This window comes from Ictalurus furcatus, chromosome 10, assembly GCF_023375685.1.
Source record: "Ictalurus furcatus strain D&B chromosome 10, Billie_1.0, whole genome shotgun sequence".
Classification (NCBI taxonomy): domain Eukaryota; kingdom Metazoa; phylum Chordata; class Actinopteri; order Siluriformes; family Ictaluridae; genus Ictalurus; species Ictalurus furcatus.
The window spans coordinates 26,233,787-26,258,607 of NC_071264.1; the positions used below are offsets into that span (position 1 = coordinate 26,233,787).

The 24,821-nt window shown below is 42.6% G+C and overlaps 1 protein-coding gene across 6 annotated transcripts in view; it reads right to left on the reverse strand.

The window, feature by feature from the left end:
• The window catches only part of myo9aa (myosin IXAa), a 122,683-nt gene that overhangs the window by 53,412 nt on the left and 44,450 nt on the right, over positions 1-24,821 (reverse strand). For 3 of the 6 annotated variants that reach the window (XM_053634981.1, XM_053634976.1, XM_053634980.1), the window contains exons 3-7: positions 9,829-9,923; positions 7,388-7,450; positions 5,884-5,983; positions 2,587-2,640; positions 11-111 (exon numbers count right to left, since the gene is read on the reverse strand). In XM_053634981.1, the coding sequence (XP_053490956.1) occupies positions 11-111; positions 2,587-2,640; positions 5,884-5,983; positions 7,388-7,450; positions 9,829-9,923 (413 nt within the window). The remainder of the gene's footprint in view (positions 1-10; positions 112-2,586; positions 2,641-5,883; positions 5,984-7,387; positions 7,451-9,828; positions 9,924-24,821) is intronic. The other 3 variants (XM_053634977.1, XM_053634978.1, XM_053634979.1) reach the window with 3 other exon arrangements.

Here is a 24,821-nt window from a genome sequence, read left to right on the forward strand (position 1 = left end):
AGCGACTCACTGTTTTCGTGTGGCCGGCAGGAACCCCACCATCTCCATGGCCAGCTGTAGACGCTCAAAGTCGTGCTTCAGATCCTCTCCTTCCACTGTGAAGCAGTCCTGCTGGTTTCAAGAAGCAGAGAGTCACCGTCCATTAAAACTCTTCACCGCAAAGTGAGGTCTCCCCGAAGGTGCAATTACACGCCACACCTCCATTTCACTACACACCGCTGCATCCGACTCAAGCATGCACAACGTGTACGCTGCATTCGCGTGTCCAGCAGGGCCTCCCACACCAATACGCAAAGAGTTTCCGTCCAAATGTTTTCACAAAACCACCAGTGATTTAGACCTGCTGTGAAGTACGAATATCTACATCCAGCACGGTTACCAGAATATTATCAAGAGAGGCAGTGAGATGATGCCACACAGCCTTGGAGAGACAGGATTTAGGCTCAAATTAAATATTTGCATAAAAACAGAAGGACGGAAACTCCACTACTGATATACATCACCCAGCGATAAACAGTAATAATCGCACTTGTGAATGCGAAGCTGCTGAGTCAAGCCGGGCGACTCGAAACGCTGTCACTGTGAAATCTAGTTAAACCAGGCAATTTCCCGGTTGGAAATAAGGAGCCTGGTGAATAGTAGCATATGTTTGTTCTGCCCATGTAGTGGAAAATTTAGTGTGCTTTAGTGGGAAATCTGGCTCATGTGCAAAGGCAATAAGGGAAGCAGCAATTTATTACTTAATAGATTGAATGAAATGGAGCGGAGCAGCGGTGTACTGCATGCTGGGCCTACAGCAAAGGAGCAGGTCATCTAAACAAGAAAGGAGAATAAATTCAGGGCCATTTTAGACGTAGCACATGTTTAACGGGGTTTAAAACGTAATGGCTCTGAGACCAGACGTAACAGAAACTCAAGTCTGTAGGAGTCACTGAATGGAGATTGGTGCGGTCTCTTACACTTGTTAGGTTCGGATTAGTCATAAAGATACACCGCTTTTTGGATGTCTGTTAGTGCTCCCTTTCCTCCCGGGCTTGATAGTTAAAAAGTGTGGGAGGTATTGAGACTCCCAGGGAGAGTGTGTTGTGCTTGAGGAAAACTGTCACTGACAGTAGAATCTTTGAGCTGGCATCGAGAGACTCAAACACGAGCGCACGTACACAACTTCCAGCCCACGTGACTCCACATGCCGGAGTGTCCTTGGGCAAGACACTGAACCCCAAGTTGCTCTCGATGGCATGTTAGCGCCTTGCATGGCAGCTCTGCTACCATTGGTGTGTGAGTGTGTGTGTGTGAATGGGTGAATGAGACACAGTGTAAACCGCTTTGGTTAAAAGCGCTATATAAAAGTGCGCCATTTACCATTTAAGTAATGAGACGGCGTCTCCTTCATCTCCCACCTCGGCCATTGATCCTATAATTACGGCATACCGGAGCGACGGAAAGGCAAATAGCTCTGAAACATAAATCAGTGCCACGCCGAGACCAGGATCCAGCCTGTTAGCGTTCACGTTTCCAGCGTAGAAACTGCAGAAGGGGTAATTCCTCATGTTAACCGTCACTGCGCTTTCCAAGCACAACAAACTCGGAGCTATAGGAAGGCGTTTTATGGTTTAAGCTCGAAGTGGCATGACAGCTATTACGGAATTGCTTGCATTCAGAGGATTAATATTTTGGCACGGAGCAGAAATTCACCAGGGTCCTTATTTCCACTGATATTAATAACATTCCTTACTCACTCAAGGGCACAGCGAGCTTTCGCAAGACCATAAAAGAAACTTGGAGGGGTAGGAGGGTGATGGAATCACTTTAACTGCTGGTCAAAATGAGCATATCGCGTCTGCATTCACAAGTGTGGAATTACCGCATGACTAAAAACAAGCAAAAGGTAAACTCACACCAACACAAACCCTTTTTTTTTTTTTTTTTTGGTCACTGATTTCGTGCATGAGAACTTTTTTACAGAATTATCACAAAAAAAAAAAAAAAAAGCTGTCATGCAGCTCAGAGTTTAACCTTTAATGCCCAAGATACTCATTCTGAGGTCAAAGGTCTAGCTCAGGAGCAACTCGACTCAAATCAGGACGGTTCAGAAGGCTGGCAAAGTGGCTACTGCGAGGCTAAGTCAACAAGTGGAGCCGCTCCCAATGCAAATACGAGTGTGTTTGTACTCTTACTTATCAACCGCTTGTTCAATCTGGCCAGTGTTTGCTAGCAGATAGCCTAGAATCTGACCTAGAAATACACAGGTGACAGGTTTATACACTAGGTATACTGTGTGTACTCGTTTTGGGCTTCGCATGGGGTTTTATTTAAGAGTCTCTATGAAGCACAGTGACCAAAAAAAACAAAACAAAAAAAAACCCCCACAACAGCAGCTGTTTAATCTTAACTAAGTTTGCAATGATTTGGGGACACCCAAATCACATCCCAGTCAAACACACACAGCATGAGGGCGGTCTCTTGTGTAAAGCAAGAGCTATGGAAAAAAAAAAAAAAAAAGAGGGTGAGGAAGCCAGCGATCCGCATCCCTACAGCACCAACACGCACGCACGCACGCACGCTGTTTAACACACAAATACTGACCAGTTCGCTCTCATAGTAACTTTCCCAGTGCGGTTTCTGTGGTTTCTTTGTCATCTGGAAGTAAGGTACACGAGGTTAGGCAACATTCAGACATTCCACACTCTCTACATGCGGTATATTAGTGAGGCGTAAAGGGACATTTAACTTCGACTCATGCATGACACGGGATTGTACAAATAACAAATCTGTTAAAAAGCTCAGTCATCTATATCGCTCATTCATTTTAATGAGGAGTAAACACACACACACACACACACACACACACACACACACACACACAATAATAAGCAGGAATGGAAAAATAAGAGAGAATAAATGTTAAGTAAAAGTCAACATGATGTTGGTGTCAAAAGCAGCGATGCACCGATACCATCCTCCCCCACGGTGACGTGTTTTTTTGGTACTTACTGATAGAGATACCACAATAATCAGTCAAGGACATCACTGAACAGTATATTTAACTCTGGTTATGCTTTCCCGGTTTAAACAACGGTCATGAACAGCGCACCCGTGCATGTTCATACACTTTAAATCATTATCTGGCTGCATTAGTGACGAGTAGAGCTGTAGTGGAGAAGAGCAGGTCGCTGGAATTACGTCTCGTCTCTTTATTAGCACTTCGGGATCGACCGATACGGATGTTTTATAACAGATAGCGATTATTTGCATGTTTATGTGCCTGATAACCGATATGCATACATAACAAAACAAAGAAACATCTCTTATTTATACACCGATAAGTACAGAGCAGAAATAGCAAATAAATAAAGTGCACTGTTACTAAAATGTCAAGCTGCTTAAACTACATATCGAGCGTTTACGCAACACATTTGTACAATGATGGCTGTTATGGTAAATAAAGTGTATTAACTAAAGCAAAGCAAGTAAAATTTGTCCTGCGTACACCACTGCTCACCTGTGCGCAATTCTCAAAACATTTATCGGTGGATTCGATATTAAAAAAACGATATCCAATTATGGAAAAATGCTTAAATATCAGGAAATCTATCAGGAAAACCCATGGATCTCTACTTATAGTATAATAGTATCGCGTGGAGCACGTTTACGAGCACGAGTCAGCGAGCATGGTGACCGAATGATACCAGTAGTCGGAATCGTAATCAAAAATTATACTTGACCCAAAACCTAAATGTGCTCAAACTTTTAAACGTAAATATAAATAACTTCAAAATCACAAGTACGCGGTGATTTTTTTTTTTTAAATATTGGATATTCAGAACTATTTCTAGGACTTATTCTGTAAGAAATGTTCTGAAGCTTGGTTAGCACCTGTAATGTTTCTTCTAACTTCCTTCACATCCAACCACATGACTCAGTTGGTGTGAATTCGTATATTTTGTTCGCAAAATCAGATTCTTTTTATCGATTAAGATATTGGAAAGTAATGAAACTATTGAATGAACTTTATTGAAGCGAACCTTGTCACACACGTGCAATAAATTCGCACGGTTCATATCTGCATTGCGACTGAAATGAAAAGACGATCCTTCTGCGAAACGATGGCCGTTTGGTTTCTTTACAAACGTGTTAAACGCTGCTTATAAATAAAGCTCAGTTGGATTGGTAGCCAGGGAAAAGCTCAATCATTTGCATCGTGAGCTTTGAGATTTGTGAAGCCTTTCTTTATACTCGGGTAAAGAATAAATCTGCTTTACATACATGTCTACGTTTTTCAGATCGTACAGTTTGACGTTCTTTACGCTGTGAACTTGTGTATTGGACAGATGTCACACACTTGTCACTTACATACCAGGTGTGAATGTAAAGTTCAGGCTGAGTGCAGTGCAAGTGGCTTAACAAATAACCGTCAGATACTTTAAAAAAAAAAAAAACTGCGACGCCTACTCTTTAAATAAACAGAAACTGAAGCAACTCGTCCAGGTTGGAGCGTGTGCTTGGAATTCTGGGCATTACTGGTGAAATTCTCGACATTTCTGCTCGTTCCTAGGAGTGTCACTTGATCCGAGAGTTGAGAAAGAGTGGAACTTTGACGGTGCTCAGGAAAAACGTCTAACGTACCACTAACGCACGCTCTGGCTACTTTTGACAGCTGGTAATCTCGGATATAAATCTTCTTGTGATTATTTTCCACATATATCCTGCGAGAGCGAAAACATGTTTACAGGAGCAGCGTGAAAGCCAGCATTCTGTCTGAAAGGGAACGGAAAGCGGAGAAACGGGCGAGAGGGGCATGAAAAGACGGCCTGTTGGCAGTCACACCCCAGCTTTTGGGGCTGCCAAGTGACCATCACATGGTTGTGTAAGACGTGTGTGTGTGTGCGAAAGAGAGCGTGTGGTTAGTTTCTGAGTACGTGTTCAGTGTATAAACTAAAGTTCGTCACTGCACTAATAAGAGAAAGTATATTTTGAATACTTTATATTCACTATTTGACATTCTAAACTAAAAACACTGTATATTTTGCCGGTCCCTACCCATCAGCCAACTCTGCTATCACACAACAACTACCACCAAACATACCTGCTTCCTTTACGACAGGTGATGCCAGCGACCGCACCTTTTTGGTGCTCACGTGACTGTATTAATGGCACTTAACGCTGTTAATAAGAAGAGATCGGTTGGGGGTAGATCGTACCTTAAATGCTTAAATAAATGCGTGTTCCACATCACGTTATTTAGATGGTAATAAAAACTCTGCCTGCTTTATAGACCGTTCAAAAAGGTCAGTCGATAATGGAGCGATTTTCTGTTCCCCCTGCACAGTGGGACGTTACGCCTCGTCTTCTGGACTAAGACACAGGGAAGAGGCTCGACGGAGAGACAGAAAGCCTCGGCTTTGTCTGGTATGATGCATGGTGATCTCGGAGGAATGATGTACACCTCCACACTGGGTGGAAATATGGACAGAAAGAGAGAAAAAGGAAGACGTGATGGGAGGACAGCCAAGAAAGTTTACAGTCAGGCGCACGATGACAAATTATGAGCCCTACACACACACACGTACATACTGTTACAAGCACACGGTTGTATAAGGGGACACGTGGGACACGGTAACGACGCACAGCACACGCACGGAAGAGAGAAAGTGGTGTGTTAGGGAAATGAAAGCATGGTGTAAGAGATTAGCTTTTCTATGTGAGGCTACACCACGAACAATGGAATGAGTTTCCTCTGCACACGGCTTTTCTCTTCCATCCAGTTTGGGCTTCGGTGAGCAGAACACTGATGCACACACACACACACACACACACACACACACACAAGTTGACACTTCAGAAATAATCAGACGTTCAGGGCTCCGGTGAGCGTGTGGTTACCTGACTGAGGTAATGGTATTCTTCAGGCTTGAGGAGGTGGAACGCCGTCCTCTCCTCCTCGCTCGCGCCTGCCAGCAGGTAGTAAAACACATGGTAGTTCCTGTAAGGAAAAAACCCAGCTGGAGTCAGGAGCAACAAACGCAACACTGTTTTCCACTGGTACAGACATACGGTGCTGATCGAGAGAGAGCGAGAGAGAGTGTGTGTGTGTGTCATGTCCCCCCGCAGAGGGTCAGTGAGCAGGGCATGCTGCTGGAGGTCAAGGGTCACAAAGCAGCTGGAGCTGGAGGGAGCCCCACACTAAGCAGTGGAAGTCTGAGATCAGCGATCTGTCTCAATAAGTGACCATGACAGCATTAATGCATACACACACACACTAAATCTCTCACACCTAGTGTGCATCCATGTATCATGCATTAGCATAGACCACACACACACCCCTTATTGACCAGTAAAGTGCGGAAAAAACAAGCCATATGGAACAAAAAACTACAGAAAATATATTACAGATTAAAAAAAAGTGCATGAAGAGTTTGTTAAAGTAAGTTTCGCACTTTCGGGTTTCTCTGTAACATGACAAGATTTTTTTTAAATATATATTTTTTAAAGTCTTATTAACGTTAAAAATGTTTATTTTTTTTTAAAAAAAGAGAGGCTTGAGGGTTTATATATCTGTTATAACATAAGCGATAACGTGATCTAACTTCTCTCGTTGCCGTTCCACAACATTAGATGCAACTGTAAACATATAAAAATGTATAATATATATATATATATATATATATATATATATATATATATATATATATATATATATATATATATATATATATATATATATATATTTTTTTTTAAACCGTGTCGTTCGTTAGCGAATTACTCTTGTTGGAAATTGCTGAACTGAAAGAAATCTTGTAGACCACAAAAATAATAATAATAATAATAATAATAATAATAATAATAATGTTCAGCTGATTTTTTGTTGTTGTTAACGTTATATTAGCCGTGTACAGCCGTGAGCGATTGCTGATCCCCGAGGCGTCTCTTCTCGTTTCATATCACACCTTATACAAAGCAAATGACTGTGAGCCTTCATGGAGCTGAAAGCCCACTCTGTCAGGAAATGATGGTCTGGCGCTCAGAAACCACCGGATCCTTCATACGCCATCAAGGTTAAAAGCAGAGAGATTAGCGTTTCCGTTCGCCGTGGGCTGCTCGGAGGGCGAGTTCTCTACGTGTGACTGCGAGGCTGTGTACGCGGCTTAGACGGCGCAGCCTGTGTGGCGCAAATCGTTCCCACATGTGACCTTTTCAACACAAAAGTGGATTTATTCACTCCGCTGCCACTGGGTCAGAGCCGAAGCCAAATACAGGATTTATTTAGTGTGACGCAGGTTAATCAACAGCCAATACACAAGCATTGTGTTCAGCACTAGCACACGCTGCTGGAGACATGAGACACAAAATACTAAATAAATAAATAAATAAATAAATAAATAAATACCTTTCATTGTGCTCCTGATAGACAAGCCGAGACTTCTCTAGCAGGTACTTCTCCACATATGCTCTGGAACAGAGGGGATAGAAAACAACTTATGACTAAATATTTATATCAGGTTTGAAACAGTTTTAAGAATCAACGCTTTATGTACATTGTTCGTCAAAAATGATTAAACCTCTGGAGTTTCTTCTGTTTTATTTGATAAAAAATGCATTGTTATTTAACAAAGAAGAATGTATTATGGGTGATCTGGTGAAGGAGACATTTAACTCGAGTCTCCAGTGTCAGAACTTTCTAACAGTCGTGACAGAAGATAAATAAAAGACTTTCTGGTTTCTCAGTAGTTTGACCAGCTGGGCCTTTTCCCCTAACTTTAACACAGATTTTGAAATAAATAAATAAATAAATGTCTGGTGAGGGAACGACTGTTTATAGCCGTTATAACATAAGTGATAACAGGAAGTAATTTGTTCAGGGGGATGTTCCACAATGTTAAATGCAACTATAAACTGATGAAAACATAGGCTGTTTATTAATAAATAAGGAAATTGTAATCGTTGCCAAATTGCTGTGGTTCAAGAGGAATAAAACACCATGGGACGTGCGGTTACTGAAAAACAATCATGCTTCATGTCGGCCTCATCGCACCACCCAGTCGTACATCCACCCATGTAGAGGAGCCTGGAGCCTATCCCAGGGAACTCTGGGTACAAGGCGGCGGACACCCTGGACGGGGTGCAAACCCATCAGAGGGCACGCTCGCACACCCATTCACACACGCTAACATAGAATTTAGAAATGCCGATCAGCCTTCAACACACGTCTTTGGGCTGGGGGAGGAAACCGGAGTACCCGGAGGAAACCCCCGAAGCACGGGGAGAACATGCAACCTCCGTGCACGCAGTGTGGAGGTGGGAATCGAACCCCCGACCCTGGAGACGCGAGGCAAACATGATCACCACTTAGCCACCGTTTTATTCCTTACCTGACCACTACTGAATGAAATAAGGAAATGAAATAAGGAAAGCTAAATCCTAGTGGAACTTCTCACTCTTGAATCCTACTTCACCTCTAACGAGCGCTTTATTAAAGGCTGACGCACTTGGAAAGTATAACTGATAATCCTACCGACAAAAGACTCGTAGACTGTTATTAAGTGTAAAAGCTAAACATGTAACGTACTACAAATACCTCATTAGAATGATCTTGAGATTTCTCTTGTTAGATTATATCGAACAGTTCTCTATTCACCTAATATTTTAGTATATACACAATTTGTAATTAGAACAAACGTACTGAAATATAGGGGTTTCGTAACGGAAAAAAGGAAGCTGTAAGGACAGCTCGTTACCATTATGTACATTTACATGGAGCTACTAACGTCAGGAGGAAACCCGACTGCACGCTCCTCTCTTCCTGCCGATTGGGAAGCCAATCAAAGGATCCAGACATCAAAAGCAGTTGCTTTTTGATGTCTATTTTTACCTCGGCGTAATTCAGCACAAAAACGACTGCTGCTGATGTATGAACGCTGATTAGGAAGTGGTTTTACGTGGACTGCAGGCTAATGTGTACGCTAGCTGGATACCCCTTTGCTAATGCACCAATAATGGTAGAATAGGGATATTTGTGTGTCTAAACATGTACAGTGTGTAAAACACTTATAGATTAAACAGAGGTTTTAACAAAACGCGAAGAGCTCGGCCAGTCAGAGCAGACATGATTTATACGCTTCACCCTCAGAGTGCTTCATGTTTCTTCTTAGCGCCGAGTATTTCCTATTGAAACAGGAAGTCAGAGTGACAGTGACAAATGCCTGGCTGATAGTCATTAGTGTTTGAGATACACCACACCTCTCGCCAAATCTAGACAAAGCTTAATGAACTAGCTAAATACGCAAAAAGGTTATCAACAGATGATTTCTCATCGCCGCCTTCACCCAACTCCTGTCCACTTTATGAACGATATCCCGGGCGACAAAAAGACGTTGTGGGTTTCTGGAGTTATCGTTAAGAGTTTGAGCTGAGGTCAAGCGTCAGCAGTGCTGGTGACCGAGAGCCACAGGGTCATCATCAGGGAAGTATCTGATCTGTCCGAGTGTATGGTTCTAGAGAACGTTTAATTGGACAATCGTGATTAAAATTTGGAAAAATTTCCTGGCATTAAACGAGCATTAAAGTGTCAGGCTCCTCCTATTTCTTATTTACACCGTCACCTGTTCCTGTGGCGATCGGGAGAAAACCTGAGCATTAGAAATGGCTTTTCGTGTCTATTCCTGTTGATATTCTTTACGCTACTAATAAATGTTTTGGGTATTTTAAAATAAAAAAAAAAAAAAAAAAAAAATCAATCATCGAATATTCTGCTAGAAAATGAAAGTCCTAGCTCAGTGTGACAGGTCACGTTGGCTGCGGTCCAGCAGCAGCACAAAAGCGCTCTCTTACCCTCGGACAGTGCCGCTCTCCTGATAGTTGACTTGGATGAACTTGCCGAAGCGGCTCGAGTTGTTATTGTGGGCGGTCTTCGCGTTGCCAAAGGCCTGGGAAGAGAAGAACAGAAGGCGATTGTTGTAAATGCTGCGGCGGCTTCGATTTGCAAGAATAACGACATACAATAACAACAACCGCATGTACAGACACCGGGGCCAAACGCTGGGCAAACAATAACGTTTTGAAAAGACGAGGACGCTGCATTTCCTGTGTGTGGCTAAAAATACTACATCCAGTGTAATACATCTAAGGGAGACGAGCAAAAAAAAAAAATGTCATCAGCTCCAGCTAAAACCATTTGTTCTTATTGGAAGAAAACGAGCAGCACTTTCTTCCCTGCAATAACACTCTTCTGTCTTATGTTCTGTGGAGCATTTGTTCGTTTTAAACTTGCTTCTGGTCTGTTGCTGGAAATTTTAGGTTTATGCGTATCTTGGCTCGTACAGCTACACGTCACAGTACGTGCGTTTAGATAAACGACGGATACTCCTATGACGAACACTCATCTGCAATGGCTTAGCCTGTGGACAACTTGAGTTGAGAGCTAAAGTGTAATGCCTTGTATTTACACTATATGGCCAAAAGTTGGTGTACACCTGACCATAACACTCATGTGGTTCTTGGGGCGGCTGTGGCTCAGGTGGTAGAGCGGGTCGTGCACTAATCGTAGGGTCGGCGGTTCGATTCCCGGCCCACGTGACTCCACATGCCGAAGTGTCCTTGGGAAAGACACTGAACCCCAAGTTGCTCCCGATGGCAAGTTAGCGCCTTGCATTAATGTGCGAGTGTGTGTGTGAATGAGAACCAGTGTAAAGCGCTTTGTAGAACCGCTAAGGTTAAAAAAGCGCTATATAAGTGCAGACCATTTACCATTCCTCCCCAAACTATCGGCACAAACTTGGAAGCACACAATTGTATAGAACGTCTTTGTTTGCTGTAACTTTACAATTTCCCTTCACTGGAGCCAAGAGGCCCAAACATGTTCCAGCATGACGATGCCCCTGTGCACAAAGTGAGGTCCATGAACACATGGTTTGTGAAGGTTGGACTGGAAGAACTCGAGTGTCCTGCACAGAGCCCTGACTGCACCTGGAACACCGACTGCACCCCAGAACTCCTCACGCAACATCAGAGTCTGACCTCAGTAACGCTCGTGTAGCTGAATGATCACGAATCCCCACAGTAAAGGGGGAGTAAATCTGGAATGGGAAGATCAACAAGCACATATGCATGCGGTAGTCAGATATCCTAAATCTTTCGGCCGTATAGTGTACATGCATCTGCGTTCTGCACAAAATGTTCTGAAAAAACTCAGCATATAGAGAATCTACCGGCAGTACAAAAAAATAATAATCAGGCAGAGAGAAAAACAGGATTTTACCACAAATACCCCTTCATCCTAACAATATAAATCAAACAGCACATTACTACCCTGCATTATCATCACACAGCAGACCACAGGCCGCCTTGTTTTCAAATAAATCACAAACCCGAGGCTCAGGATTCACGACAGGTCAAAGAAAATCAGACTGAACCAAAGTAACCTCTATCAGAAGCAAGTCCTGGTTCCTTTCACTTTGGCAAATTCACATATTTGCATTTGTGCTGCTATAGCTTCAAAAGCGATTTGAGACTGTAGTTGTCAGGTTCTTTGTGATGTTTGTAAGTGTAAACTTTTTTTAGTACAATGCATCCTGGGGGATTTCTGCCTGGTTAAATGGTCCAATGCCATCTGATGATGACTGAACCACGGAAATATGAGCTGCGACTCCACCACGCCTTCCTCTTTGGCCTGTTTGTGTTGTACAGCTGCCTGGAATGGAAAGCAGTCCTTCGGTGTATAAACGCCACAGTTATTTGAAGCTGCACCACAAGTAAACAAATTCCTCCGTGGGTCGCTCTGGGCTGCCTCTGTCCGTCTGGAGAACGGCCGGTCCACTCCCTTCCCTCCCAGCAACCGACCAATCATACACTCACTGATGCACGGGATTGCACACAAGGGATTTCCACCACCTAGCTCCGAGTCCAGATCCAGGGTTTTGTGGCTCACGGTCTCTCTCTCTCTCTCTCGCCCTCTCTCTCTTCACACACAATGTGACACATCCGAAAAAAGTGGAGTTAAGTCATCTCCTCCAGCAGAGGAGAGATGTCCAGAAAAGGTTACGTCAAACACAGATTATAGTACAGATGGCTGCCGGATTTAGCCTGACAAACTAAATATATAGCTCTCTCTTTGGAAAGGACTGGAGAAGCCAAACATCAAGTGGATGTTGCGCAGCTCTGCGTGTGTGACATATTAATAGACGCTTGAAAACGTTGCCGTGTTGGACACAGCTTGGCAGACAAACACCCAGTGGGGAAATGGGTCACACGGGGACGGCCAATTCAGCAATTAAGATGTCAACCTCAGCGTGTTTGTGCAAGCAGAAGAAAATACTGAAATGATTGAAAGTGCATAAAAAGAAACGAAGCGCTTTTTGGTTCAATAGTCATCATTTTCGTCTTGTGACAGCCGTTGAATTATTGTGTGCACATCCACCTGGAGTATGTGAAATCATCCAAGGCTGGAACAGACTTATTTTTATTTTTTTAGTTTATTTATTTTTAATAGAGAACTACACATGGAGACAGCTCTGGCTTGGCTGACTTCGTATCTGCGTTCGTAAATCTAACCCACGTCACAGTGAGACCAGCTGCAGTTTTGGTCCAGAATAAAAGGTGTGTAAGAGTCACGAAGCAGCGAATCCATCAGTTCTTCAAGCACAACGTGACCGGGTGGGTCTGGACAGGGGCAGGCGCACGTGAAATGATTAAATGTAAAAAATACGGCGATCATAAGTCTTCTCGGCGCGGAGCATGAGGGAATGTTTAGTAGAGGAGAAGCAGAAGGCCTTTTCATGGTAAGGAAAGCAGAGAACTGGCCATCACTCCCACGGGCCCAATAATCTGCAACAGCTCACCAGAGCTACGAAAAACAACCCTGTGCTGACTGCATAATCCTCTTCATGTGTGATGAGTGCGTCACTGAAATCTCTACACCAAGTGTCCTGATTTGGCCTCGTTGTCCTAGCGGCCATGTTTTGGGAACGTGGCTGAAGGTTCGTTATCGGCGTCGCGTCCTGCCTGCCGTATCTCGTCTACTGACAGCATCTCGGACGCAAGGCGTTCAGAAGGCAAGAAGACCTATAGGACGTTTGAGCCATCTGGGAGGACTGCATTCCCACAGTACTTTACCATTACTCACAGGGTATTCCTATAAATGGCCTCGGAAATTATGAAAGTGCTTTTCTTGGATATGTGTCAACATCGCTTCAGGCAAAGTTAAAGCAGTGCTCGAGTCTGAAGCTGGCTTTATACCAAAAAGGGATCAGAACCACAATCCCACTGGGAACACTGGTGGGAATTGACCCTGTCCATCACACCCTATGCATTCCCACTTACGGGCAATTAAGCACAGCCAATCCACCCACTGGCATGCTTTTGAGAGGTTGGAGTGACCCGGAGAATCCAGGAGGAAATCCAGGAGAACAGGTGAAACTCCAAATTAGACCGTAACCCGAGATCAGAATCTGTTACGTGCCGCACCATTGTTTCACATGCTACGCAGATTCAACAATACTATAATGTTAAACCCCATGTAGTGAGCACCTACAGTGAATAGGAAGCCGTTTTGAATCAAGCTTTAAATGGAATATTTCTGATTAAGGTAAACAGCTAGCTACAGTTTTCACACTTGGTTGCTACCTAGATGGAAAATTCTCGGTTAACGCAAACCCTGGCGAAGTTGTGTGAGAAATTAGACTGGTAGTGCTATGTCGTAGGACCACAGCGAATATTCCTGGTGTCTTTGGGCATATAAAATGATATGCTTGACATTATAATGCATTTAAAAATATTTAAAATAATAAAAACAATACGTGTATAGCAAGGCGTCCTTGCTAAATGTTTTGTAAAGTTTTTTACTCAAATTATGACCAAACACCAACTCCATCCACATGCAAGTATTTAAGAGAGCTTTTAAACGGAAACACTTGCAGAAAATGAGAAAGGTAGAACGTATAAATCTAAAACAGCAGCTGTTTAATTAACACATTAAATAAAGGAAAGAAAGCTCCCAGCTTTAGCAACAGCCTCTGGATGCAATTAAAACCTCCGCCTCGAATAAATCGTTACACATCAGATATATTTATCCGAGCCTATTTGCACGCAAACACATATGTGACCAGAGCGATTTTCCAAAAGTACTGACCAACGCCAGAAGCGATGGACGCGGCCTAATTAGGATTTATCTGGTGCAGGAATATGCTCCGATCCGACAACGTCCTATTACGACAATAAAGATTAATTGATTATTTCAGCTCCGCATTAGGGTTAACTAATAACTATTGACCTAATGAGCAAAGAGCTAGAACAGAAAGACTAAATGATGTGAGGCAGAGAGAGAGAGAGAGAGAGCGAGCGCGCGCTTCAGGGTCGAGTATTGAACAGAGCTCCATGTTTAATCTGCGGTGCCTCAGAGCAATTAGTCACAGATCCAAAAAGGAAAGTCGGTCTCAGGGAAAGCAATCATGTGCCCTGTAAACTGTCTAGATGAGCTGCATAAGAGAGGCATGTTTCATTTCGCGGTAGCCTTTAGATATTAAAGCAGACGGGGCGGAAAGTCAAACTGCCGTCAGCTAGCGAGAGCGACTCGCTCGGATGCAGGGAAAATAACTGTAACAGGATCAAATACGGAAGAGGAAATTATTTAGAGCAACTTCATACATGCGATAATCTTTAAATCCGTTTCAAACATTTTAAGGTATGTCACATAAGGGTTAAAACCGCTTTCTTTGCTATGAATGTCCCGTAGCATCTTAGAGTGATTTCGGCTACCATCTCTGGACAAAACCCTTGGCGCGACTGTGATTGAAAGAGCGCAGGACGGCACTTCAGTGAACCAGGAAGTGTCTTCTTCCTCGCCCGCATTCCAGCCCCTGATCCGTCCTGGTTTCATTCAGAAAGCTGTGCATTTTGTGAGGAAGCTTTCATTTACATTACATTTACATGTAATTACATTACATGGAATTTGGTAGACGCCCTTATCCAGAGCAACTTACATGCATCTCATTTATACAACTGAGCAATTGAGGATTAAGGGCCTTGTCCAAGAGCCCAACAGTGGTCGCTTGGAAGTGCTGGGGGTTGAACTCCCGACCTTCTCATCAGTAACCCAGAGCCTTTAACCACTGAGCCACCACTCAGTCGTGAGTCAGTGCTTGGACCCACCCCGCCGTCCGGGACACATCCTTCCTGTCAGTCATTTCATTCGTTCTCTTTCGCTGACTCAAATATTCAAACATTCCTGGCATATCACACGTACGCCTCATACAAACACGAGACCTGTCCATATCTGTCTGTATGAATTTGTATAACATGTCTTGCATACACACAAGAGTAGAGAGGATTTAATACTGAAAAGAGGCTTGTCTCAGATACATGCGACTCTGACCGTGGACTTAATCCCGTTTTTCGTGCGTGATATCAGCTTGAGAGTATAAAGTCCCGGGCCAGTGTCTGACAGATTAATTTAACCACAATATGTTGTGATGCTGAAATGATGTGTTCTTGGGCTATAAACATCACATAATATATAGATGAAACAATTTGAAGCCAAGATTAGTTAATAAATAGAGTCAAGTTTATTAATTTAACAATATTGTCCATTTAAAATCCACTATTCTTTTTTATTATTTATTTATTTTTTGCATGGAAGACATCAGAGGAAGCAGCGGCTTAATCAGAGACACTGCTCATCTCGAGAAGCTCATTTTTTATGGATAAAACCACGAACACTACTTACTGCACGTGCAGCAGATGAGTGCTCGGTCAGCTTGTCCTTCAAACTGTCAGCATGTTTTCTTTACAGTGAACTAGCAACAAAACCGGCGTTATTTTATTAAATAGGCAACTCCAAATAGCAAATTAAAAGCATGATAAAATAACCCACATCCCATAAACACATTATTCCATGACCTCGGTTTATGACTCCAGTTCTCAATGCTTTATATATATATTAAAATAAATAAATAAATAAAAAGCCAAATAATAGGATGTGCTGCATCAAGTGCGATTTTTTAAAAGCTGTTGAATTATGAGGGATATTAACATAATAGTAATTTAATTAAAACATATATATATTTTTTTATATAGATTTTTGAAATTGTGAAAACATTCAGATGGAAGTACAATTTGTCAGTTATAATTTTTTTTATTATTATTTAAAAAGCAGGGATTTATGTTGTACAGATGCACTCGGCTTTCTTAGAAAAACAACAGGTCACTTCGTGAGTCGGAAAGGAAATCCGGCCTGGAAATCATCCAAGGAGACGGAAAGCCATTTGCTTTTCTTTACATGCTAATGTGTGCGTACTGTAGTGATCACTCGACCTGGATCAGAAATTTTGACCATTAAAAATTCTAAATGTCAAAATATTAAAACAAAGCAGACGTATGTTACACAAAGTACGTTCGCAACTGCACAATTAAATAAGGTGTAACGTGTACTCTGATTTGCTCACGTTAAATCAACTCATTCAATCACGCACACTCCTTTGTTGCGTCTCGGCTCGTCTCTCTCGTTGAATCGACTCATTCAACCCCTCTCTCCTCTCCATCCCCAGCTGACGCCTGACCACGCCCCCACAAGCGCAAACTATGCATAGTCCAAAACGTTACAGCGCGAAATAAGCACGGAAATGACGGGATTCGTCGCACTTCATCCGGTAAACATCATTCCCAGACACGTTGGCCGAGACCAAAATTTCTTATCTGAAACTCTGACCCGTACACGTGCATCATTTAATCCTTTTAATAGTATTTCAAGCTAAAACCTTGAACAGCTTGAAAGACTAAACTGGACATATTTCATAAATAGAATAATAGAATCAATTTTTAATCTAATAATCAGGTTTGCTAAAGTCAGCGTGGATTATATTACACTGAATTCATTTAATATATCTGATTCTAGGTTCAAACAAACTGGGGTATTTATTTAGTATTGGTTAAGTCAAGCATACCCATGGGTCAGTATCTCTGTTTATACCACAGTCCTGGTGAATTATTTACTCTGATTGGTCAGCGAGTGTTCTAGAAAATGAATCAACAGCAGCTCTGGCAGAAGTTCTAGCTGCAGGTTAATAATATTAACGCGCCCTTTCTGATATGTTATCGACTTGTTTCTCGACAGTACCACATAATCCAAGTATAATTAATACATCCGGTTATTTAACCGAGAACAACGTGGAACAGTTGATATGTTGGTGGCGTTTCTGTAAGACGACGTGGATTTTACATTTACGGAAGGAGTCTCCAGTGTTAGCGCTTTGCAACAGCTTTCCTCGACAAGAACGTCTTCAGGATAAGACTTTCTTCTTTCTACGGTCTTTGTAAAATGTAAAGCAGAGTTTTTCAGCTTAATGTCTTATTAAGGAAGGGCGGGGGAATAAACAACAGAAGACACGCTTGTAAGGAAAGAACTGTCTATAGCTGCTATAATACCGGGATCTACCATGTTTCACAGACGTTCCCAAACATGAAATGTAACTATAAATGGATAAAACATATGGCGTATAAAATTTTAATGTAGCACCCTTGAGAAAAAGTCAGCAGGTCATCGGACAAGGACTACTTGACCCTAGCTAGTGTGTTTATTTTCTCTTAACATGTTTCATTGTGAGGTGTCAGTTACTTATACCAGGAGAGTTAGTCTTCATGAGAGATTTGCTTGTTTCCGTCGGTGTTCTACTGAAATGTGTGTAGTGCAGCAGGCGGTGGGATTCGGAACGAGCAGCTCACGCTACAGTTACAGAATTCCCCTTTTAGCAGAATTAAGAGGCTTAATCAAGCCTGTTCCAGCAGGACGATGCCCCTGTGCACAAAGTGAGCTTGATGAACACATGGTTTGTGAAGATTGGAGAGGACGATCTGGAGTGTCCTGCACAGAGCCCTGACCTCAACCTCATTGAACACTTTGGGATGAACTGGAACGATGAGCGCATGCCAGCCTCTCTCATTCCACACCAGTGCCGGAGCTCACTAACTAATCTGAATGAACACAACCCCCCACCGCCACGCACCAAAATCTAGTGGAAACCCTTCCCAGAAGATTAGAACTGATTATAAATGGCAAAGGAAGGACTAAATCTGGAAGGGGATGTTCAACAAGCACATACGAGTGTGACTGGTCAGGCGTCCACAAACCTGTGGCTATATGGTGTATATTCATTCATTCATTCATTCATTCATTCACCAACGGTTATTCATTACTGACGGCTGATGTACTTTTATGGAGGTTATAAGTTTTAAGACATTTTAAGATTGATTGATTTATTTTTTAATTCTTTCACCACAGTGCTACTGGTGAGCCTCTTCGAGTGTGAATCCACAAGCAGGGAGAGCGGAGATACAAATCATATCGTCAACAGCACAGTACAGGTGACATTTCCAGTCCCAGAGGCTTATCTCATTCAGAACACTCACCGATCGCAAGTCAAGCCGTCACAATGGTTCGGTTTCACTATAGCTGGAACGAGTTTCCAGTTTTGTCACTACACAATCATTTGTTTTGTTCTCGGTCACATGGTTCAGCTGAAACTTTTGTAACCGGAGCCTGCAAAACAAAAGTCTTGGATGCAGGCGTGAACTCTTGACTCTTGTTATGTAAAGTAATTAAGAGTGTTAAATGACAGGAGAGGAGTCAGCTACAGGAGTGGTTCGAGTGGCAGACTTTCAACTCTCCTAATCCTGCACGCAGCCTATATAAAGCTCGACAAAGCAGATCAAGCTTGATGATATGAAGAGCGATGGAATAATAAACAATCATGGAGTCAAATCAAGCAGAGGCTCTTTTTTGCTTTTTTTTTGGGCCCAAAGATGCAAGTGCATTCCACAGCACACAATGGCGTAGTGTTTCCTCGCGGCACTGTAACCCGAGCGAACTTAGGGGCTTCTCTTTTCTCTGGAGAGAGCTACAGAGAGCAGAGGAAGAGCCGTTCATCCGAGCCCACTCAGAGGAACACACTGCTCAATCCAAAAGATATAAACCCATGCATTCAGTTGTTTGTTTTTTTTTGTTTTTTTTTTAAATCGCATCACTGTTTGAAAAAGAAACAGTTTTACTATCAGTTTTTGAAAATAGTTTCAAAAAGAAAGAAGCAATTTCAACATTTAATTACAGTAACGAACAAATGTACCCTTTTTATTATTCACAAGAACGAGAGCTCTGATTTAAAAATGCCCACCTTGTGTAACAGCTGAAGACGGCTAACGAGAAAATTCGCAAGTCTATTCACGTACACAAACGTCAAACTTGACGGTCTGACAGTTTAATGGCTTACTAGCGAGGGCGAAAAAATTCTCGGAAATTCGGGTGGACTTTTTGAAGAGCTGAAGAAACCCAGAGCTCCATCTTGATCTTGATTCGCTTCATTAAGAAGACTGACTGTTACTGCGGGGAAGATGGGAGTCATGAACCAAAAATCCACAACACACATTACACGAATGATACCAAATACAAGTAACAAACTAATCTGATTCATTTAACGGTGTCCGTGGAAAAGCCGAGAACGTTTGTGGAGCTTTTAGGAAAATTTAGTCCATCATTACACCATGGTACGTCTGAAAATGAATCCCCGTTCAAAATTAATGCGCTGCATACAAACAATCGTAACCATAGTACATCTACGGCATTTAGCAGACGCCCTTATCCTGAGCCACTTACAGTTATACATCTGAGCAGTTGAGGCTTAAAGGCTTTTCTCAAGGGCACAACAGTGGTGGCATGAACTCACAACCTTCTGATCAGTAGCCCAACATCTTAACCCCTGAGCTACCCTGGCCCGGAAGTAACATACAGTTAAACTCGCAGCTTCATTATTAGTAGAGACATGTACAGACAGTTCATTCCCACGTACACAATCTCTCCCTTTCTCTAATAACAATCTACTATAATTCACTCAAATAAATCTAGGGTTAGGGTTATTAGAAAAAAATCTAATCTTATCACACTACTTTATCTCTGTGTATGATTTAGAGCGGGCAGAACTCCAGATCTAACGACCCGTGTGTAAAATAACTAACAGAGATGAACCGTTATTCTGATCTTTCGGTCGAATTCTGCGCTGCAAACATCAATGACTTGTCAATAAGTCGTCAACACTGGCAAGTGACCACGGTATAAGCAGGATAGTCCAGGGCTAGGTGTGCGTTACGTGATTTTAATGCACTTCCGCTTCGCGCATTAAAATCGTGTAAGGCGCACCTAGCCGTGGATTATCCCTTACATAAAGACAAGATTTTAATTAGGGCTGTAAGATTCGTATTGACTCGGACATGTCTCTGATTACTCGCATATGTACTTGGACTTGTGTTTCAGTCTTGCTAATTATGGTCTTGTTCTCAAGTGAGAGTTTTAAAGGTCATTTGTCTTCTCTTTTCACATGCACATGGTGTGGCAAGAAGTAATTGCTCGGTAAATTACTAATTCATTAGCAAAAAGTAATTTCTAGAAAACAGCCTACTCACTGAAACCAACTAGCTGAAGTAAAGCCTGCTCTCGGACTTGACGACGTCGTTCTTGACGTACAGCCCTCGTCTGAATAAATGATGTAGGGGATGCAAGTCACATGTTTCAACACTGTATTTAGATCAATCTGAACATAAACATGCCCAGAGATGATGCTCACGTGCTCCCTGGACAGACGAAGTAACTAATCTTTCTCTCAAAGCAAATGAATGAACAAAAATCAGACACGAGATGACTTCAGTCTTGACGTTCTTCATCAGCACTTGAAATAAAGAGGCCTACTCTTTTTGGTCTATTCTGAGCTGTAACTCCAATGTTGAAATGAAGAGCTACGAAGCAAAACACGTGAAGTTTGGCAGGTCTGTCCACGCCATAAATTCCCAGCCCACCCACAGCAATGTGTATCGTCCACACTTGTCCTGCACGGTTACATTATACAGCTGTGGTGCAGCTGTTGGATATTACGTCTGGAATATCGAGAGGAACTTGTACACACAGATGCAACCGACACATGCAGAAAGGCAGCAGGAAGTGGGAGTGGAGGACATAGCTGAATAGTGATCTAGCACTTTCTCTGAGCTAAGAGTCATAAAGAATGAAGTCCATTCAGATGACTCACGAGTCTCCCAGCTAATGAGACCCTCCACACACGATCATACACGCCAACCTGACCAACACACAAACGCACACACACACACAACAAAAAGGGCATTGTGCGATACGACAGCCGCAGCGGCTCTTCTTCAGATAAAAGCGGTGGGGAACGTGGAGACGGCACCGACGCTGGAGAGAATCTCTATGAGGCATCTCAGAGTCATCGCTTCGTCATGCTGAGCGCAACCGCGAGATATTTCTTTATTATTAATGCCAGTACTGTGCTTTTTTCCCCCCCTCAGTATGGTAAAGATTAACCGATTCCCCGTATTACAAATTGTGAAATGAGATATGGGACATCTTGTATGTTGGTTCTGGAGGCACACTATATCCGTGTAATATCAAAATAATTGACAGGAAATTTAAAAAAATAATAAAATCATATCAATCACACCAGTGAAATAATTGTCAGAGTATATTTCCTCACTGGAGTTTGTGTGCGTGTGTGAGAGTGTGTTCAGACATGTCGAAACCTGTAGTGTTAGAGTTTGAACACTGAAGTCTATATATTTTTGGTATCCACTGTCCTTAATTAGTTTACGTTTCTGTAAACGTTGGGTAAAAACTAAACGCATCATACTTACAAAATATTCAAATATATCCTTGCCATATTAATTAGTGAAAAAAAAGACAGAATAAAAGACAGGCAGTATCTCCAGTGTCATGTTGTGCAACAGTTGTCTTTAAGAAATATATTATTCTTTATTAATACAAGAAAAAAAAAAATCCTCTGATGCAGAGGATGCGTCACTACAGCTTTCAGTTAAAGACGACACGCGATACCGGATTACAGCGCAGGTCTAATTCCTACCTCATGCCCAGTGTTCCTGGGAGAGATTCCGGATCCACCGTGACCCTGAACACGGACATGATGATCCTCTAATAACATATTCCTGAAGGTCATCACTGTGTACAGTCCCACAACTCTATCTATAAAGTCATTTTACAGACTGATTCAGTCCAGTTTTATTTGTATAGCAGCTTCACAGAAACATAGAAGTTCAGGATATAGATTTTAAATGTATAAATCCGTCCCTAAGGAGCAGCCGGAGGTGACGCTGGTGAGGAAAAACTCCCTGAGATGAGATCCAGACTCAGAAAGAAACCCATCCTCATCTGGATAACACCGGATAGTGCGATTATAAATAAATACACCCCTTCTATAAACGTGCTAATACTACATGCTCAATAAGTGCCATTTTGCAACCAGGAAAATGGTTAAAGTTTTCACATGAAGTCTGTTTTGTTGAACTTCTCCACTGCTCACTGATGGAGACTCGAGTGCAGAACTGTTCAGGGCTAACGCTATCGTAGCAAAACCCATCTGGACTAAAGCAGTGCTCGGCGGTTGGCGCCACATCACCCTGAATCTCACGCACGGCCACGGCTGCCCTCCGTCACACACCATCCGTTACGCCGATTATGAAGCTGCACAACATAGACAGTGACAAAACAATGGTCTGACCCAGGATAAACTGGAGGGAGCTGCAAACCGGCACATCAGATCTGCTGCAAAAGACATAAAAATACGTCAGTCATCTCTGGAGGACTGCAGATGAGCTTTTTTCCCTCGGTGGGAGCAAGGCTTGAGACTGGGTTTATCAGGCTCCATGTGTGTGTGTGTGTGTGTGAGATAGAGACAGTGTTAGGGAAAGTTGTCTTATGGCAGCTTTGGCCCAGTGCCAGGGCAAGGTTAAACCCATTGAACTTATCACACACTGCAGGTTTACAGCGGCCTTTGTGTTCACACTTAACACACACACACACACACACACACACACAGTAAGAGAACAGCTGGCAGTTGACACAGAGTTACATCATTGAAGTACAAAACTGTAAAGTGGTTATGAGAAAGAGCACCTTATGATGCAGCACCTCTAGTCTGAGGATTGCTCATTGGGTCTCAAAGAGGGGGGGGGGAGGACAAAACAAACAAACAAACAAACAAAAAAAAAAAACTACTGATGGGTCAAAGGTCAACCTCAGAAAAGGTTTTGTTTTTTGGCTAAAAATGACAGACAATAAAACACACCAATAAATACACCATGTGACTTGTAATCCTCCGTTTCATTCAGCCAGACCTGATTATATAAAGAGCGACAGCAGCCTGGATTCACTCACGAGTTTCTGTGGAAGTGGAGGGAAGAAACTTCACACTACTCCCATCGTGTGTGTGTGTGTGTGTGTGAAATGGCTTGCATTTTTAGCAAGCTGCTCTGTTGCTCAGCCTTTAGTCAGCAGAGTTCACTCAATGAGTCGTGCTATTGGAAACATAGGACATTAAACACACGCACAGGGACAAACACAGACACACCGAGAGACACACTGACTACATTTACATGGACAGCAGTAATCTAATTATTGAGACAATATTCTAATTAAGGTGTGTACATGTCTATAATGCACTTTGATAACGCGACTAAAACAGGAATACTCCACACGTCTTAATTCGATTTGTGTTTACTTCGAGTACGACTTTAGTCGGATTAAGGTCATCAATAATCGCTGTTTACGTGCTAGTTTCTTAATCAGAGTATCGTCTTAATCGGGTTCATATCGGATTATTGTTGTCCACGTAAACAAACCGACAGACACACAGAGACGGGGACACAGAGACAAACAGAGAGACACAGAGACGGACAGAGAGACGCACAGAGACAGGAACACAGAGACAGACAGAGAGACACACAGAGACGGGGACACACACACAAACAGACGCACACAGAGAGAAACAACACCACACACAAACATGTTTAAAAAAAAAAAAAAAAAAAAAAACACTCTTTCTTCACTGACCCCATACACTGGTGTTTTTTTTTTTTGTGTGTGTGTGTGTGTGTGTGTGTGTGTGTGTGTTTGTGTGTCTTGTATTTTGTCGTTGCCAGTGTTACTTCTTTGATGTCTGCAAAGTATGTCAGAATGAAATTAATAATAGTGATGATGATGATGATGATGATGAAGAACCCAGCAGCTATTCCCGAACACTGGAATAACTCTGGCTGTGTGTCTTCAGGCCGTCCACCACAGGAAGGCAGGAAGAGGAAAACGAGGCCAGACGTGGGAGGAAGCGGGTGGTGCTGAGTGAAGCGTCCCAAACCCATGCAGGAATGAGACAGCCACTGAAGCACAGGAGAGAACAACAACAGCGTGTGCTGCTCTAGATAACCCGTTCGGACCGTTCTCGCTCGGACACGAGACTGGACATGAGCTGTAAACTGAGATCTGAGCAGAAGAACCCTTGAATACATGATAACGTTCAAACCTACAACTAGACTCGAGATCAACGTCACTCGAGCTCTCTTAAATATCGGTGTTTCTTTTGAGAAACACGTAAAACATGTAAAATCCAGAAAAACCTGGCTGACTGTCTTAAGGGTCACATGCTAAACAAGATGCTAATCAGTCCATGTAAAAAACCTAAAATAACCCCCCCACTAGAGAAACAATGAGGGGGAAAAAAATAAAATCTTTACTTTCCCCTGCTTTAAAAGAGTGATCTTCAGAGACGGAGAGAACGCTACACGACGAGTCCGTGATCTGCCTGGAGAAGACACTCGCATACCAGAGCTGTTGGAGATTGGACGGGTCGGGAAAACAGATGTCTGATAATGTCTGATTGTCGTCAACATGCTTTAGTGCGTCGGAGTGAAGTACTAAAACTGCTGAAGTAAACACATTTCAAACCCTACAACCACAACGACTGGACCTGGTTTCTGTCAGAACCAGAAAC